Source organism: Poecilia formosa, unplaced genomic scaffold, assembly GCF_000485575.1.
Source record: "Poecilia formosa unplaced genomic scaffold, Poecilia_formosa-5.1.2 Scaffold6, whole genome shotgun sequence".
Lineage (NCBI taxonomy): Eukaryota > Metazoa > Chordata > Actinopteri > Cyprinodontiformes > Poeciliidae > Poecilia > Poecilia formosa.
The window spans coordinates 2,412,102-2,430,831 of record NW_006799945.1 but is presented as its reverse complement, the minus strand read 5'-3'; the positions used below and the strand labels follow the sequence as shown (position 1 = coordinate 2,430,831).

The following is an 18,730-nucleotide window of genomic DNA, read 5'->3' as shown; positions in this document are numbered from 1 at the left end:
GTTTCACAAGTAAATCATTTCTGCAGAATCAGGGAAGCTTGTTGCCTCGGCACTTGAGTTTGTTGATAACACAGAGCAGAGGTGTTCATATTTGACCTCTTTTTCTTCTTTTTTTTTCCTTTTCTGCAGCGTGCCGAGCGGTTCGCACAGAGCTAGATGCATGGAAACAGGATCAGATGCAGTGGGAAACAAATATGCAGATTTTCATGAGCCGCTGCAAACACACAGCCTTTTCATTTCACGGCCAGCACTAATCCTTGACCTTTTGTCTATATCCGCTCAAACGGATGTGCACTCACGATTTTGATACATCAACATGATTGTGATGGTTTTGAACTGAACTTTTTTACAGATCGCATATAGAGTATCTCTATGGCGATAAAACCTATTTGTAAGGCACGCAGAGCTTGTTGAGTGCTTCTTTGTGGGCACCGGTTGTTATTTATTTCATTCTGCTCACAGAGGTGGAAGGGAATTGTATCGATTGACCTCTTCGTACGTTTGCCTCACATATTTATTGTATTCATGGGCACGAGGCAGTATTTTAAAACCGTAATTGGTCCAAAGAAACCCAGTGGAACAAGACTGTTGAAACTGTCAGTACACAGAAATTGTAGAATGTTTTGGTATCATTACTAAACCGGCTCCTTTGTATTTCCTAAAACAGTGAAAGTGCTTATTGATGCAACACACTAAGGAAACTTAATCCACATATTTAAACCAAAAGATTTAATGGTGTAGTTATGTGAGAGACGCTCACATGTGTCTACTTTAAAATAACCTTCAATTAAAAAGTAAAATCTGGCTCTTGAAGGTGTTCCACAAAACCTCTGAAGTTGAGGAAAACCACTTATCTGCTGCTAGCCTGTTTATCTGGATGCAGAGCTGGTGAGGTTTCTCTGTAGTCTGTCGAAAGCAGAAGCCCAGCTTTGTCCTACTTATGGGTCTACATGGTTTGTGTGGGCTTGCAGCTGTGAACGATCTACGTTGCTGTGTCGATGGAACAAAAATAAACAGGAATTAGGTTGGAGTGGGTTTGTTGTGTTGTTAACAAATCCGCTAGGAGTTGCATGGCCCAGCCTCTGGCACGCCATATATCCTCCCTGCTGTAGCTGGCCAGGTGACTCCTCCTCCTCCTCTTCCTCCTCCTCCACCATATCAAGACATCTTTTATCTTCAACACACCATTGTTTCCAATGTCAGTTAAAAACACAGAACATCTGCAGTTTTGTCCATGGTGGCAAAAAATAAGACTTCTCCAGCAGCAGGAGCAATCACCATAGAGATCCCTATTTCTTGATTTCAAGAAGCCATTCGGTAATCTAGGAATCTATTCTACTTTTTTTTTTTTTTTTAGCAAGTGTCAAGTATCTTAATTTATTAGATTTGGCTTCATGGACTAACAATGAGATATCTTATTGTAAGAACCATGATAAAAAATCTTTGTTCTAAATCTAAACAGCGGGTCTCTAAAAGCAAGATCATACTTTCAAGTTTAAACTTTTACTGATTCATTTTCTCTATCAAATAAAGCCAAAAACAGTAGACAAGACATCATTTAATCCGATTAGCAGTGAAAATGGCCATAAAAGTGAAAGGTTGCTAAAATATATACATAGAAAAACAAATTACAAATTGTATTTTTGAAATGAAGACAGCCAATATGAGTGTTTTTTAACACTGCCGTATTCTCTTTGCACTCAGTAACCAGAGTAATGCGGCCGATATGATTTCCATATGATGACTGAGAAATGTTTTGGTTCTGTTTCTACTGACAGCCGCTTCCCTGACACTTACCTCATGTGTGTAAACCCGGCACCAAGCTGCACCGCTCACCGGCACGTTGCTGTAACGTGGCCCGTGCCGCGGCTGAGATGTGCGTGACGAGCAGCTGCTGCGGATTCTGTTGGATGGGAATAAAACTCATAATGTTCCTTACGGAACATCAGGCTTGTTGTAATTCCGTAACTAATTTGTGCCTCGCGTTGGATTTGTGAACAGGCTTCATGTAGCAGCTGCTCGCGGCCTGACAGAATGCCTCGCCGCGATGTTGGCTCACGGAGCTGACCTCTCGGTCACAGATGCTACTGGTATGTACTGTAGTGACAAGCTACATTCTTGTAGCTGTAAAAGAAAACTCTCAGAAATAATTCACATTTTTTTTTATCTCAATAATTCTCTGTAGCTGTAACATTTTCATTACTCTTTGTTAAGGCTTTACTCCCTTACACCTGGCTGCCAAAAACAATCACCTGGAATGCTGCAGGAGGCTTATTCAGGTAATGTTCATAAGCAAGTTTTATTTATTTTTTTTAAGAAAACATAGTTTGTCGTAGAATAATAATGTTTCATGACCTTGGCTAAATTCATGTAATAAACCCTTTAATATATCGTGTCAGAACAATTTCGGATTTGGCAACACGTCTTTGGAGTGTGCTTAAAACCAAATTGTGCTTTATAACACCTTCCAAAAGTATTCGAACCGACTGTTTGCTCTTTTTTTCATGTTACAGTGCCAGATTTCTGTTTATTTTATCCAAATTTTCCAACACAAACTGGTGCATATTTCTAAAGTTTAGTAAAATGAAGCATGGTTTTACAACTACTTGTGCAAAGAAAAATTGTGTTGCGTACCAGCAGTTGTCCCAAATGCTACAGATGCTACAGAAAGGCTGTAAACAAAGTATCATCATTTTCCTATTTTTTAGTTGGCCTATCACATAAAATACCCAAACATACATGCAGTTTCTAGTTGTGATGTTATTCAGCAATTTGAGGGGGATGAATACTTTTGAATGCACTGCATATTTTAGGTTTAATGTCAACAAATCATCCAGCATTTTCTAATTTCAATTCTATGTTGCAATCTGTGAACAAAACAAAAGGTATGAAAGGACAACCTGGACCAAACGAAGCCTGTTTGTCTGAACTGTCATTTTGCTGCCATGGTGCTTGAAACCAGACAGTTTCAGGGCTTCATTTCTTTACCCTGCTGAATGTATGTACAGATCAGCAGCTCAGCAGGACAGAGAGGCAGCAACACACACTATTCCCACTCTCATCTGCTGATTTGACTGCCTCATGACAGTCTGCAGCATCACCGCAGCACACACTGCCCGGCCTCCTTGCTCAAACTAGAGTCTGCTGCTTAGTTCTTTCTGCCAGATTTTGTAAACTACCAACTAAATAAAAGGCCAAATGTAACAAATAACAAGACATGTTTTTCTTCTTCTTTTCTTTTCAGTGTTTTGGAGAGAAACAATAACTAAAAACTCAGTCTGTCCACTTTGAAATTTAGCATTTTTTTTGCTAAATAACTCTTTCTTCTTTCTCCAGAGTAAATGTCCCGTTGATCCAGCGGATAGCTCAGGAAGAACTGCTCTGCATCATGCTGGTAGGTATCTCAGCAGCCTTGGAGTTAATTATACAGGGCAACTTTTATATAGACTCGGTCTGAACGTGGGAATGTTTCTCGCAGGATCAACTTTAAGCTGTAATTTCATTTGGATAAAATTCATCCTCCATTCACGGAATTAAATGATAGAGAGTTTCTTCTCATTTGATCCTCAGCTGCTGGCGGGAACGTCCAGATTGTTCAGCTACTGTGTGAGCTCAAAACCCCCATCAACCAAAAAGATACAGTATGTATTTTATGACGTCTTCTGCTCTATCTAACCCACGCTCACTTTTTTGTCTTTCCAATGGAATTAAAGTGAGAATAGTTTAAGATCTTGGTAGGTGCATCAGCTTCATCCATTTATCTAGATTGCCATAAAGAAACATTCAGAATTAAATCAAATGAAATTAGGTATGGAAAATCTAGAACATATTTGCATTTTCACAAAATAGAAATCTGTCATACTTTGCATCTCATTAAAGGAATTGAAACCGTAGGGACTGTGCGACGGGGCAGAAAAATGTGTAGTTCTTAAACTGCAACTAGTGCTAACAGGCGCTCTCCTGTGGAGTGCCTCTTTGTTCATTTCTAGACTACGTTCAGAGAAAGAAAACATTGACATATGTAAATTAGCTGCAGCAAGTGCGCTTCAGTAGAAGGGAGCCTCATGAGCCAACATTTCCTCTCATTTGTCATCTGTTTGAAGATTAATTTCTGTGTGTGCGCTTAAGGTAGAAGGTCAGAGTTCTGTGGGAACGTACGGTGCAGACATGTGGTCTCCATTGCAGTGACAGACCATGTCTGTGGTTTTCATCCAGCTGGGAAGTGGAACCATGAAGTAGCATGTGTGTGTTTGTGTACGTGTTTAAATGAGAGAGTGGAGGGGGGGAAACAAGTTTATTTCCATTTTATTATGCTCTTTCTGGCTTGTTGGAAATAAACTTATACTATATTATGACACCCACTAAACAACCATTCAACCTAGTTGTAAATTTGATCATTTATATCCGGTTAAAATGGATGTTAGCCATGGTTTTATACATATAAGTTCTAAGTTTCATTAAAAAAAGCGTAGTGCCTCTCTTTGACCGTTCAGGACTTTGAGGTGTCTGCAAATAGAAAAGCATTATTGCTGTAATAATTACATGTAGATGTAAAGCTAGTGAAACTGTTAGCAATTAATCATCAGCCTTCACTAAACATTGCTTTTCAAAGGCAGCCATTTTTTTCTCTGTTTAAAAGCAAAAAAAAAAACAAAAAAAAAAAAACCTACTTCTGTCTTCTGTTAAAAGCCAAGACAAATCATAACGTCATGTTCGCTGAAGATCATTTACTTTTCCAGCCATAATTATCTGCAAATGTGTACGAGCAGTTCGAGCCTCTCTGTCTTCTGTTAGCGGATGCAGTCGGTGAACCGGTCATCTGGAGTACAAAGTTTTTAACGCTGAGCAGAACATGCCAGCTTGTTGGCCTGGGGCGGTTCATCGCAGCTGTATCATATTGCTGTACCTGGATTTGACTTTAATAAACACACAGTGCAAAGTCAAACGAAACAGAGGAGCACCTGGCCAGTCATACATATTTGAAAAGCGACTGCGCACGGCAAACAAACAGAAACATGAATCGTTCTTTATCACTAAGCTTCATAGCTTTTTAATAGAGTGTATAATAACGTCTAGTATGCCTGTAGAGGTAATTTATGAAAAACACAATCTGTGTTTGGGATTTTATGTTGCACCTGCGTTAAGCTGCGCTGCCTTTATTTGCACAACCAGTTTTTAAATATGATGGCCTGTGTTCTCGCGTTTCTGGAAGACGTTTTTCCTCCCATCCGAAACTCTTTGGCATCTATAATTGCTGTTGATAGGAACCTATAGTTTCTAATTAGAAACATATGTAATAGTCATTTAATGTATGGTAGTCATGTGTCACGTGTGCTCGTATTGTAAATGATGTTCCTTGTGGAATAATACAGATTTGTTTTACTGCCAGTACTTTGTAGTGTAGTGGTATTTAGTATCTAGCAATGATTCAGTGTGAGGTTAAGGGTCTTGTAGATTTGGGGGTTGAATGACAGGGTGGCAAACTAAATAAAACATTACTGACTTATGGAAATATGTTAAAGGGATATTATGCAATATATATAAAAAAGCATCTTATCTCCTCCTGGATTTAGGAAAGCCTAACTTCATATGAGAAACTACTACTGAAAGCACAGAAAAAATAAACCTTTTAAGAAGTCTGAAACATTTACAAAGTAAATTCAGTTAAAATTATGAAATGATCAAACGCCAAAATGTTCATAGCATCTCTGTAAAATAAGAGGGAATAGCCCTGCATAAAGATCAATATAATAGTTTGTCCTGAATCCAGATCAAGTTAAGTTTTGAAGGAAGCCTTTTTAAAGCCTCAGAAACTGACTCAGTGTTTTAGTTACTGCCTGTATTCCTCTCATCGGCTTCCTTTAGCTTTACGCTTTTGCCCAAATGTGGGTAATTTGTCAGAGAGCGTGCCTCCAAGTTATGAACATAACTAAACTTACACATCTAGGCCAAATAACACACCTGTATAGTCACACACACACACACACACACACACACACACACACACACACACACACACACTTAATCTGTTGCCCAGAAAAGGACAAAATAATTTTTGCCTTTTGGTTTCCAAAGTAGCAGCAACACAATCTGGGCAGAGCCGGCAGGCCTGCTAAAGTCTTTAACAGAGCTCCAAAAAAACCCAGAACATAGTTTTGTCCTCTTTGGTCTGTGGAAACAGCAGCAGCCTTGTAATATAAAACACCCAACTATGCTGACGTGGTTTGCTGTTTCATGTAGCTCCTTTGCTTGTTGGTTCTGGGCCTCTTTTTGGAAATCATGTTTCAGGGTTATTAGAAATTGCATCGGGAGGATAGTTATTCACAGAATTTGCTTTTGGATCTCTTCATGTGTGGATAAGTATTTTTTTTCCTCTTTTTTTTTAATAGAGCTTGGTGAAACATTGAGTGTCCAGACTCCATTTTGCAAAACATAGGAAAGCAGCTTTCTTCAATTTTTGTAGTGTTGATACATAAACATATGTATCCAATCCAAGGCGGGCCACAATCTAGTCTGTTAAAGATAGCCAGAAACAATTGTTGAGATGTTCAAAAATGTCAGAAATCTTGCCTCTTTTCACCATGTTGGCCCGAACATGTGAGTAAAAACAACCATTCAGCCATTCAGCACAGGCTTTGGAAGCACAGGGTTTATTTAGCTGGTTGATTGGGGTGAGAATCTGTCAGTCCAGGTGAAGAAGGTGCTACATTTCATGAAATACTGCTGCCGTTAGTCAGCTCTGACAGCTGTGTGTTAAATTTTGCAGAACTCACTCATTAAAGCTGCAGCTTTGGCATTTTTTTCCCCCTACAAAGACATGTGAAAAGGATTGACATGTTATGGAGAGACACATATGGTATTCATTGAAAAATAGCCAGCAGCTAATGACTAAATGACTATTTTCATACAACCACACAGAGTACCAATTAAAAGTTTAATACACCTAACTATTTACTATTTCGTTTAAAGGAGGACAGTCAAACTCTTTTCTGTCCTTTGCCAGACAAAATAATAGAAAAATTACTCTTTGTTTTGTGAAAAATGTGTACATTCCTGAGTTTATGAACTAGTTTTTGTTCTAATAATTTCAGAATATGCTAATTCAAATATTCATAGCACAAAAGTTTAGAGTGTCTCTTATAAATTTGCAAAATTTAATAGTTGGACAATGTCCAGACCATTAAAAAAAAAAACAACCAAAATTTGACACGTGAGATCTGGGATATTCATTTACAACAGGTCACACTGATTCTTTTTCACATAGCTCTACGTTTTCTCACCACACAGACAACTGACATGCTCACGTCACGGACCACAGCTTTGTGTTGTACACGGCGGCGTATGGATGTTTGCGTTTAGCAGTTGAAACGTATAATACGTTCAGTACGACAAGGTTCAATGTTTGCAATGTTCGTCTGTGTCAAAGGACGGCCTCACTCCCTTGATGCTGTCAGCCAAACACGGCCATCCTGAGGTGTGCAGCACTCTGATAGACTGCGGTGCTGAAATCAAAGCTCCTGACAACCGTGGCAGGTAGAGAAATAATAATTTAACAACACACTTGGAAGCAGACTAGATATTCATAAAATGTTTTCTTGCACGTAGCCGGATGTTTTCATTTGTGCTTCTGTGCTTTGATACGAGGTCTGTCCATGTTGTAGGACTGCTTTGATGCTTGCGGCTGAATCCAACTCAGTGGCTGCGGTGGAGGTCTTGGCTCAGAAAGGAGCAGACCTGTCCGCTGTGGATTCAGAGGGCCGTGATGTTGTACACTATACCAAGATGTCGGGCAGCTCTGAAGCCCAGACTGCCCTCTTGGCTGCTCTGAACAGACATCCACTTTTGGGTAAGACTTAAGAATAAAAAATGACTATTCACAGAAAAACACACAGGCAGTGTAAATTTATACAGTATTTCAATTTAAATGTTTAATGTAACCTGGCCTAATTGGTATTTTACTTTCATTGACTGTTCCTGAAATAAAACCAAAAGTTAGGTTTCAAGCTTTTCCATGGATCAGGAAACTACTCTCAGATTTTTTGCTAAGGTTTCAACACCATAGCAACACTGCCATCTACTGTTATACTGTGGTTACTGTTAGTGTTTCTCGTATGCTTTATTGAAGTGTTTGCTTCAACTTTCAGCTCTGGATGCCAAAACTCTGAAATTTGTGACTCCAGCCCCTGGTTATGCAAATAAGCATTTTTGATAAGCCAAATATACATGGGCATAATGTCGACAAAAACATTCTCACCTGTAGAGGGTCTCGCTGTCCTGGGCTTTGTGACTTCTCTACATGCTGCACTTTGCACTCCTGTTTTCAAAATGCTCATTTGTTGTTTCTACTGACTCCCCTGACAGATTCCAAGTCTCCAAGAAGTCCTCAGGTAAAATATCTGTGACGTTTAACGTCTGCTCAGCTACTAAAATATTTGAACGTGCATAGATTATCAAGTACAAGTGATAATCTGCTTGCTCTAACCAACCGCTAAACACTTCGGTGCTACGCTGATTATTTACAAATGAAACAATGACATTCCTACATATATAAATGGAATTTTATAGCCTACAGAATTGTGTGATTATACTATATAGAGAGCTCAAAATATTTACATCTGCATAATCAATCTATATAATACGTAAGTTTCACTTTCTGAAATGATTGACGAATAAATTTCTCAGGCAAAAAATGCATCACCTCCTCATTTTTCAGAATAAAACTTAAAACGTGTTTGACCATTCTTCTACTAACCAGCACTGAATCCCACCTCTGATTTTTCTTTCTCGTTTTTGTCGATATCTGTCTGATTCTCCTACTGGCTTCTTAGCATGATCAAGTAGCTAAGCTAAGTGATGAGCGGATCACAACTCCCAAAAAACGAAAAGCACCTCCACCTCCTAATAGTCCACTGCAGGTAAATGCATGTCTGTCTGTGCATGTCTGAAGTGAATTAATTAAAGGAATAATGAATTACAGCCACTGATTTGTTGTTGTTGTTTCCTGTTCTGTTCCCCTTTCTGTTTTCTCAGAGCAGTCTGGCTTGGTGTTGTTTTATTTGTGTTGCTGCTGACCATCAGATTAGGAAAAACTAGCTATCAATGATGACAATTAATTCTCAGCCAAGCTTAGAGCGTCTCTAAAACTCAGACGGTTTTATGTAGATAGGAAAAAAAAAAAGAATCCTAAATGTATGTATTTGATCGTCCTTCAGAGTTCTGCACCCTCCTCTCCCTCTGCTGTTACTCCTAGCAGCACTCCTGCTTCCAACAAAGGTGACACTCCAAAGAGATTTAACTACAAGGTAGGACGAAACTGAAAAAGTTGTGCTGAGAAACTTTCTGTGTTTTACTTTATTGTTGCAATGCCATAAAAGTTATTCGTACCGCTTCAGCTTTTCAATATGTTCTCAGTCTGTTTGATTAGAATTTTATATAAAGAAATCAACACAAAGTATAACATATCTGTGAAGCAGGAGGAAATCAACAAATACTGTAGTTTTCTTTACACATAATAATCTTAAAATGCAGTGTGCATTTTTTTATTAAACAGTAAGTTGTACGTCTAGAGTGAAATGAACACTGCTTACCAAGCAGGCGGATTTTATCTAGATGTATTTTTGTTACCTCCTTTCCAAAAGTTAGCTACAAAAATGTGCTACTTTGTGTTTGTCTTTTGTATGAAATCCTAATGGATTGCATTAAAGTTTCTGACTATAATGTGATTGTAGTGGAGGGTCAGCCTCCAGAGGTTTTTTTTCCACTTGTCTGTTCCCCTTCTTTGCCACAACCCTTCACTTCTGTCTCCTCCCCTCATCGCAAAGGAGGACGAGTTTTCAGGATTACCACTGAAAGAGGTCGAGAAGCTCCATGAAGAGAGAAACATGTTGCTGGAGACGATCGAAGACCTGAAGCAGACGGTGGAGACGGTGGCCGTTCCTCAACTGGAGGTGAGGGTGATAATGATTAACAGTCGGACCGTGTGGGGCTTGTTGACTTTGCTTCTGGGCAGCTTTAAAACCAGGTGGGTGAATGAGACTAGAAGAGCTAAACAAAGAATGACATCATTGCGGCTGCAATAACACACAGTGCAGAGAGCTACAAACACACACTGAATGTTTATTAAACCATACACTTGGCAGCTATACCTCTTAACGCTCTCTAACCGGATCACAAATTTTCATTGAGTTTAAGAACATTTTGACATTATTCACCACATCAAAAGACTTTTTGACATAAACTGTTTTAAAGATAACCCTCAAATTAGTTAATTAGTTTAGTCATTTCTGTTTTATTTGTAGTTCTTTTTCTAAGTTGAGTACGTTTCCGAATCATCTGCCGTCTTAAAAGGAGGTCTGAGCTAAGCTTACAACATGTCACAACTTGTGTTGTTTTCCTGACGATACCTGGAGGTCCCTAATGCTACCTTCATGTGTCTCTTTGGCATGTGAATATATGTGTTTGTTGGCAGGTCGAGCACACGGCGTCTGCAGCTCTGGTTTCTGCTCTGCAAGCCAGGATTAATGCTCTTACTGTGGAAAACCAGGAGCTTGCAAACAAACTGAAGGTACGTGCGTCTTTGTTGTTTACTTCCATGTTTAAGTGGTAAAGCCTGAATAGATTCAGCAAATTTGCTCAGTTTTAGAGTGTATGACTAACGTTACTGTATTTGAGGATGTACGCAGATGAAGAATAAAAGAACGCAACCACAAAGTAGCATAACCAAACAAGTTGGTCGGGATTTTCCAAACTAGCCCTAAAAAGGAATTTTGTAACAAGAAAGATTTGATGGTTAAAATCCCAATAGGTTGTTGAAAAATTATTGAATCCACCAGAAGCAATGTAAAGGAAAAGCTCTATAAGTTTTGATTTTATGGAGCTAAAAGATCTTTAAGGTACAATAGAACTTTGTTGGTAATACATTTAAATTGAAAGGGAAAATTTGATAACTTTTGATGGCTTTAAGAGAGACATGTTTTATGGATTATTCTCTGAAGAACTTTAATAGCAGCGTTATGAAATAACTGGAATATTTTCTGTCATTTTTTGTGAACTGCCCAACTTGTTGAGCTTAGGAAGAAATATTTGAACAAGTTATTTTTTCCCCATTTTCTGAAAAGTGTTTCAAACTTTGACCTACTTAATTATTTGTTTCTCAAACATTTCCAGTTTGAAAAAAAAAAATTATAACAGTGAAGAGGAAGGAAAATTATACAAGACTTTCAACATTGTTGACAAAGCCGAATATTCAAAATGCAGGTTGTGCATTTTTATTGATCCTTGCTAGTTTAATACAGTTTAGAACCACTAAACTCTACACTGTTATGTTTCCCAAATCTTTGCAAAAGAATTAATAAAATTAGACATACAATGTGTGTTTATGCCAATTTGCAAGTCTTGCCACCGATTCTCAATTGCATTCAGGTCTAGACTTTGTTTAGACCAAAATGCTTTGATCTAATCTAAAACATTACATTGTAGTTTTGACTATATGTCAAGCTTCTCTGGCCACTAACAGGTTTTCTTACAGGATTTCTATTTATCAAGGAGATGTGCAGTGTTGGTCACACATAGAGTCCAACAGAGTCCTGTTGACAGATTCTCCTCAAGAGTTTTGCTTCTCCTCAAAAGCCATCTTAGGCTGTTTGCTTGCTTCTTATTAACGCTTTCTTTGTCTGCTCTGTCACTTTAGATAGGTGGCCATGTTTAGGCTTGCACTAATCTTTCCTGTGTTGGATGGTGAACTGAACACATTTCTGGCAGATGTTCAAAGCTTTGGATACTGTAACCTAACCCATAAACTGCTCCACATTAAGCTGGATGTGTGGCGTTTGTTCATGATTCTGTTTGTTCGCTGATGTTCCCTAGCAAACCCCCCCCCCATAGCTTTCACTGAACATCTCTATTGTTTCTGAGATTACGTTACGCAGAGGGGAATTTCACCTCCTAGAACACGATTCTCAGCCTGATGAGCGACAAAATCTACTCTGCAGATGTATTATTTTCCTTCCACTTCACAATTCGGTGATACTCTGAAGTTCGTGGTTGTGGAAAAGCTGTGGGAAACGGTTCAGAAGGGATAAACGGTAAAATGTTGCATATCCTGGATGAATCTGAATACTCCATAGCTACGGAAATCCAAAAGAAAAAAATGCTTTCCAGAGAAGCTGCACAGTTTGATCTGTGTGTTTCTGAGGCACCAAGGGCAAAAGTAATCAACCTCTGTGTTGTCCAAGTTTAGAGAAAGAGAAACTTAGTGAGTTATTTTGACCTTCTGGATAAATACAGCAGTGTCATCTGCATAGCGAATGAGTTCTCAGTTTTGACTGAAGCTCCTCAGGCGATTTTTGGATAAACGGTGACCTGAGTGATTTGAAGGAGATTTTTAAAGAAATTTGAAATTATGTTCATTAAAAATAATTAAAAAAAAACCCCACCATGTTTGCCAGTAATCTTTTTGGGATGGCTTTTGAAAGACACATTGATGGTTTACATGAGCCTGTTGTTGCTTCAGCAAATCAGGTTTCACTGCTGTCTTTAAAGCTTTACATGATATGTAATGTACTCATTTAACAATGCCATTATGCATTAGTATTTATTAAAGTTTATTTTTATTTTTACTTTTTTCATTTTTATTTGACACGATGCTTTGATATAAATCAAAAATCAAAAATTTTCAGCTTAAAGTTTAACAGTTTTGGTTGTACAAAATAAATAAGTAAGCCAAAGCAAATACAATTAACTTTCCTTTTCAATCTATTATAATAACTCTTTTTTTTTTTTTACCCCAAAGAGATTAGAATAAATAATAATCATACATTTTTACTCTCATGTCCTCTCAACACACAGAGACTTCCTTCCCTACCAGGAAATGAGCTGAACGAGGACAGTCGTCCGAACAGCATGGCCTCCAACTCCTCCTTCCATTCCACACAGGACGAGTTTCATTCACCGGCACAAGTGGCCTCTACGACCCAGGTGGAAGAGGGAGAGCGTCCCGCTAAACTACAGGAAGTGGGGGGTGAAGGCGGGAGCAAGGAGGAAATCAGGATTTTGAAACAAGCACTTGAAGGCCTTCAAATAAAGCTGCTCGAAACCAAGAAGGAGAACTGCTTGCTTCAGGCTCAGTTGAACTCCGACAGACAGAGACAAGGAGACGAGGATGGAAGCGCTCGAGAGAAAATAAAGGAGGAAGAGTTGATGGAAAGTTTAGCAGAGCTGCAGGCCAAACTGACAGACACTCAAGAGAGATACCATCAAGCCATGGAGGAAGTGGAGGACCTGAAAGCACAGATGGGAAGGGGAGCAGAAGAGTTTGCAGGGAAACTGGAGGCCAAGAAACTGGAACATGAGATGAAACAAGTGAAGTTGCGGCTCATCCAGTTGGAGTCAGAAAGAGACGCAACGGCTCAGCGAATCAGACCGATGGAAGAAGCGCTGCAGAGGACGGAGGAGGAGAGGCGGACGGCAAAGGAAAAAGAACAGAGGACTGCGCAGATCGAAGAGCTTTACAAGGAGGCACAAGAGGAAGTCAGAATGCTCCAGGTAAAAACAAGATCCAGCCCTTTCAACAAAGTAGAAAAAAAAAAATACAGATCAAATGTCTTTTGAATGTCTTTTTTTTCTTTTTTTTTTTCAAATTACATAAACCGTGCCATTATCTCAGTTTGCAATCTCTTAATTGCTGTTGCATAGGAGGCCCTGAAGGGAACGGTCCCCGTCGAAGCCGCAGCCAAAGACTTTGAGGAGATGAAGGCTGATTTAAATGAGGTCATTGCTGGGCAGCAACAGCGCTTGCTGGAGCTGTCACACTCCTACAGTGAAACCAAAAGCCAGCTGATTGCCGCTCAGAAAGAACTGGCCGAAGCCCGAGCCGAGAAACCCTCAGCCTCGGCCTTGGCCGTCTCTTCAGAGCATCAAGTCCAGATGCTGAGCAGTAAAGTGGAGGAGCTGCAGACATCGCTCGCCGAGACTGAGAGGAAGCTTTCTGTTGCTCAAGAGGACATCGCGCGCATGAGGCAGGAGGCCGAGGGTCAGACACAGAGCTCCGTGACCCTTGCCGACCACACACAGGTCGTGTCGTCTCTGGGAAATGCCATCAAGGAGCTGGAGAGTGACTTGGAAACCCTCAAAGAGCAGCTGCATCAAAAGACGACACAAGTGGAGGCTTTTCAAAAGAAGTACGGAGAGAAACTTAAGAAAAGAAAAAAAAAAATGGGGGGTAGAAAATGTTTTTAACTGCTGTGCATCACACTAACCAGTTAGTTATTTTGAAGGAGACCAGCTCGGCTGAAACATTGGGCTTCATCAAGTGTCGCTTAGACTTTTACTTATGTGTGCAGATTTACTTCTTATGTTTCCACTTTTAAACATTTTGGTCAGGTACCCAATCTTGTGAATTTTTGAGTCATTCAATTGTCAATATTCAGTCAAACTATTACTAGTCTTGACAGTGTTATGAAATGGCCCTACCGTATGTGCCAGAAAAATATATCAGACTCCCCTTTTTTAGATGGTCTTCCAAAACAAATTTTTTTAATTTTTACGCACAACCTACCAACTGCAGAAGCATACATGAAAGCCCAATTAATTTTCTTGTGTGTCTGCGTCACACAGGCTGAACGCAGAGCAAGACGTCACCTTGGAGGACGCAGTTCCGCGTCTGGACCACGAGACCATGCGGGAGCAGCTGGAGGGTGAGGTGAACCATCTGACTCAGCTCCTTCAGGCAGCCTTAAGGAAGCAGGACGAGATGGCTCTGGAGGCGGCGGATGCGTGGCAGAAGGCAGGAGGAACAGAAACGAAGACATCCACAGAGGAGCATCTCCTGATGTAATGTCTCACGTCGAGCTTGTCCCTTTCTTCCATCCTTTAGGCGCGAGATAATCGTGCAGAGCGGGAAGCTCTGCAGGAGCTCTTGATGTCACAGGAGAAAGAGAACCAGACTCTGAGCTCCAAACTCGCCGAGGCGCAGGATGCTGTGTGTCAACTCAAGCAGCTGGTAGAAAATCACGTGGCATCGGAAAGAGAAAAGAACAAGAGGGTGAGTGATTATCCGTTTGTCTGAACCATCTGCTTCAGAAAACCAGTTCAAAGAAAGCTTAATCAGAAACCATAGAAGAAAGAATTATCGACTGGAAGTTCCTGTTATCTTGTACTGCTAGATTTCCTTTAGCTGGATATGGAGGTAAACAAATCTTAATCAAAACACTTCTTTGTTTGTTTGTTTGTTGTTATGTGAATCTTTGCTTTCTTCCGTCTTCAGATAGACGACTTGTCTCGTGAAGTAGGCAAACTAAAGGAAGCCCTGAACAGCCTGTCACAGCTCTCCTACACATCCTGCTCCCCGTCCAAGAGGCAACAGCAAAACCAGCAGATGGAGACGCTTCAGCAGCAACTAAAGCAACTTCAGTACCAGCTTGCCGTAAGATTCGTTTTAAGTCATACGTAGCAACTCACTGTCAATGCTTATATTTGTTCCCGTGGCGTACCTGAGCTAAGTTTTTACCTTGTGTTGCCTTTAAAGGAATCAAAGAAGCAGCATGATGAAATAGTGTCAGTCTACAGGATGCATCTTCTCTATGCGGTTCAGGTAATTCATGAATTTTTACTAATTTCACCCAGTGCAACGTATGCAATCTATCAAATCAGTTATCATGAATCTGGATTATTTAATGTCCATTAAACAATGTGGACATTTTGGCAATATTAGTCAGTTACTTAGCTTACTACCATCCATGCTATTTTTTTTTTATTTAATAGTTAGGTAAAAAGCACTGAGAAATTTAAACCTGGAATTTTTGATATGAAAACTGTGATATTTGTGGTAACGGTTAGACCTCAACAGGTTGTTGAGCTGCAGTATTGTAGAAAAAGTCACATAATTCTTTGGAGTCTTGATAATCCAAAACTTTAAACCAGTTAACCAGTTAATAACTGAGCTTGCGCCGTCTCCCTCAGGGTCAGATGGACGAGGACGTCCAGAAAGCTTTGAAGCAGATATTGAAGATGTGCAAGGTGCCAAGTCAAGCCAAGGAGGCCTGCTAGGAGTCGGCCGGGAGTCTCCACAAAAGCACATTTATTTTTAGACTGAAAACACATTGTGCCTGTGCATAAGCCCAGAGTATTTGCTTACAAGGAGTCGGTTTACAAGTATGCGTTTATTGCCTTTGCTAAGGTCATTTTGAACCTTTAAACCCCTCTGCTCTACATACATGAAAGTGCTGTCAGCTAAAGGATGACTCGCCTGGGAAAGCCACATGGGAAAGGAAATCAGCCAGGTGTTAGTCTGTAAAGCAATTCAGTGTAAAGAATAGGCATCCGTTGCAAAAATGAAATGTCCAACTATTTTTTTTTCCTGCGTTAATCTTGCAGTTGAAGCAAACGTTGATGTTTATTCAGCCAGGTTCCTGCTTTGAGAAATATTTCTTTTGAATCCAACTGTACACAATCCTGATAACATCAGGGCTTTAAAGTTTTAGGATAAACTAAAAAAAAATAAAAAATGGATGAGCCAGCACCCATATGCAGACCAGTTCAAAGCAGGTGCAAATAGCAGCACTAAGGCTGTAAACACAGATGTGGAACTGCTGTGTACAAACTGATCTTCAAACCTGCCAAACAAAAAAAAAGCATGAATAAGGTTTTCCAACAGTAACAATAGACACAGAAAGGGTCTGTCTGTCTGTCTGTGCTAAAACCGTCAATTTGGGCATTTTAAATGTGTCGTCACTGTGACACAAACACAATGCTAGAGTGTAGAATCAGCCTCACTGACTTTTTTTAAATTTTTTTAATATAAAATAGATTTTAAATCACTCATGTCTGTCCAAATTGCAGAAACAATTTACATTAGGCCTTCTGAACAATTAATGGAGCCATACTGAAAAGAGTGAAAATGAAATCTTTCTTTAAGAAAAAGCTGAATTCTTCCCAAAATAGCGACAAAAAAAAAATAAATCAAATACTTACCGAGTTTTTCATGTGACTAAGAAGATTTTATTTGTGACAAAGCACTATTTGTTGTAGTTGTTTCTAAACTATAGATCTTCCTTTTGTCATCCATATAATAGGTTTTAACTGTTGTAGAAAAGAAAAACATTTCACTTGTGACAAATGCGTAACTGTGTGCATTCGATATTTATGTGTTTTTATCTCGGTTTAGTTTCCTTACTGTTTTGTCTTGTTTGCAGACTGTTTTTTGTTTTTTTTACTTGAAAAGCATTGGAAAGCATGGTGGCTGGAAATGATTGGCTGAGTTCTGCCATGTGCCTGTAAATCATCAGACTTCATTTTAACATCTCAATTATTTATTTACATTTGCCCGATTTTTATTTTGTAGTTCCCTCGTTTGATCCAGCGTTCGTCTGTAGGTACATGTTAAGCTCACTGTTTTCGTCCTGCGCTCCTTTGCCTTAGCACTGTTCTTAGGGAGGCCACATTTCTACTGAAAAGCGTTTCGTCTGTTCGGCGTCCAATCAACACTAAAATGATTTTGTTTGGGTGAGTCTCTCAGGTAACCTTTTACACCTGACTGAGATGTTTGACAGATCTTATAGCTGGAGACAAACTTCTTCGCTTTACGCCTCGGCTCACGTTTTGTACCGGCAAAGGGAAATCCGAGAAACTTTGTTGTTTGGTTTACTAACGGTTTGTTTTGTAGTGACAAGAAAAAAATTGTTTACCATCCACTTTATTAAATTTTAAAGATAAACCGTGTTATTTTCTGTGTGTGTTTATATTTGCCACCTGTCATGGTTCAGATTAGTCAACTGATACTTATTCCTTTCTTGAAATATATACAATTTTAAGAAAATTTGGTATTTCCCTTACAGATTTGTTCTGTTCTTTATTTTTTGTCACTCTTCATTCTTTTAAAAAGGAATTAAAAGTGCAAATTGTGAATTTTTCAAAAAAAGGTTTTATTTATTAAGGGGGAAAAAGCCATCCAGGCCCACTAGCACCTCTGCACTAGGTCATGTGTGGAAAAGAAATTCAATCCCCACCTATCTTCTTCATTTATTAGCTGTAAGTAGTCATAGCTACACCCATGAAGAATGTGAAGAAGGATAAATGTTCAAAAAAAGCAACACCCTGATATAAAGAAATATAAGAACAGGTGATTAACTTAAACATTCATCCTCAACTTAAATCTCGGCATTGTGATGCATTTTTTTGAAACGACATGGTAACAACTGGCTAAGAGCCGACAAGGTTGAAGTACCCAGATATTTTACTCCAGTAAACGAAACTCTACTTCAGCATATTTTTTTTTTTTACTAAAGTAAAAGTAATTGTCCAAGAAATTACTCAAGTAAGATTAAAAGTATTTGGCAAAAAGGCTACTTGAGTTCTGAGTACCTGACCATAACATCTAATTTAATATTTAACAGAAAGAAATTACAAAGCTATGTGCAAATCTTGGTATTTTAAAGACAAAAAATAATAATATCCACATGACTACAAAATATAAAATTCAGGTAGAAGTAACTTTTTTTTTTTAGATCAAATTGTTTTTCAATAGACATGAGACCTATGACATTCATTCTTGCAGTAGGTAATGTATTTCAGGGTAAATGAAATATTTCAGGGTACGATCACTGGAAAGTGATCGTAGATAAAAATTTACAGAACAACAAAGCTTGTGTACAAACTAGAAATCTCCCTATATTTGATCATTTTGTGAGATTATTTGCTGTGGATCGAGTAGACAGAACTTTTTCTCTAGTAAGAC

At 39.1% G+C, this 18,730-nt stretch overlaps 1 protein-coding gene across 2 annotated transcripts in view; it reads left to right on the top strand.

Moving 5' to 3' along the window:
• The window catches only part of rai14 (retinoic acid induced 14), a 37,897-nt gene extending 20,182 nt beyond the window's left edge, over nt 1–17,715 (top strand). Inside the window, exons 4-21 of one of the 2 annotated variants that reach the window (XM_007566858.2) lie at nt 2,002–2,090; nt 2,215–2,279; nt 3,337–3,394; nt 3,571–3,641; nt 7,427–7,533; nt 7,662–7,846; nt 8,362–8,387; nt 8,829–8,915; nt 9,213–9,302; nt 9,822–9,947; nt 10,469–10,564; nt 12,847–13,542; nt 13,693–14,177; nt 14,614–14,782; nt 14,873–15,040; nt 15,263–15,421; nt 15,524–15,589; nt 15,958–17,715. In XM_007566858.2, coding sequence (XP_007566920.1) covers nt 2,002–2,090; nt 2,215–2,279; nt 3,337–3,394; nt 3,571–3,641; nt 7,427–7,533; nt 7,662–7,846; nt 8,362–8,387; nt 8,829–8,915; nt 9,213–9,302; nt 9,822–9,947; nt 10,469–10,564; nt 12,847–13,542; nt 13,693–14,177; nt 14,614–14,782; nt 14,873–15,040; nt 15,263–15,421; nt 15,524–15,589; nt 15,958–16,044 — 2,830 coding nt within the window. In that variant the 3' untranslated portion in view covers nt 16,045–17,715. The remainder of the gene's footprint in view (nt 1–2,001; nt 2,091–2,214; nt 2,280–3,336; nt 3,395–3,570; nt 3,642–7,426; nt 7,534–7,661; nt 7,847–8,361; nt 8,388–8,828; nt 8,916–9,212; nt 9,303–9,821; nt 9,948–10,468; nt 10,565–12,846; nt 13,543–13,692; nt 14,178–14,613; nt 14,783–14,872; nt 15,041–15,262; nt 15,422–15,523; nt 15,590–15,957) is intronic. The other variant, XM_007566867.2, reaches the window with a different exon arrangement.
• The last annotated feature ends 1,015 nt before the right edge of the window (nt 17,716–18,730 follow it).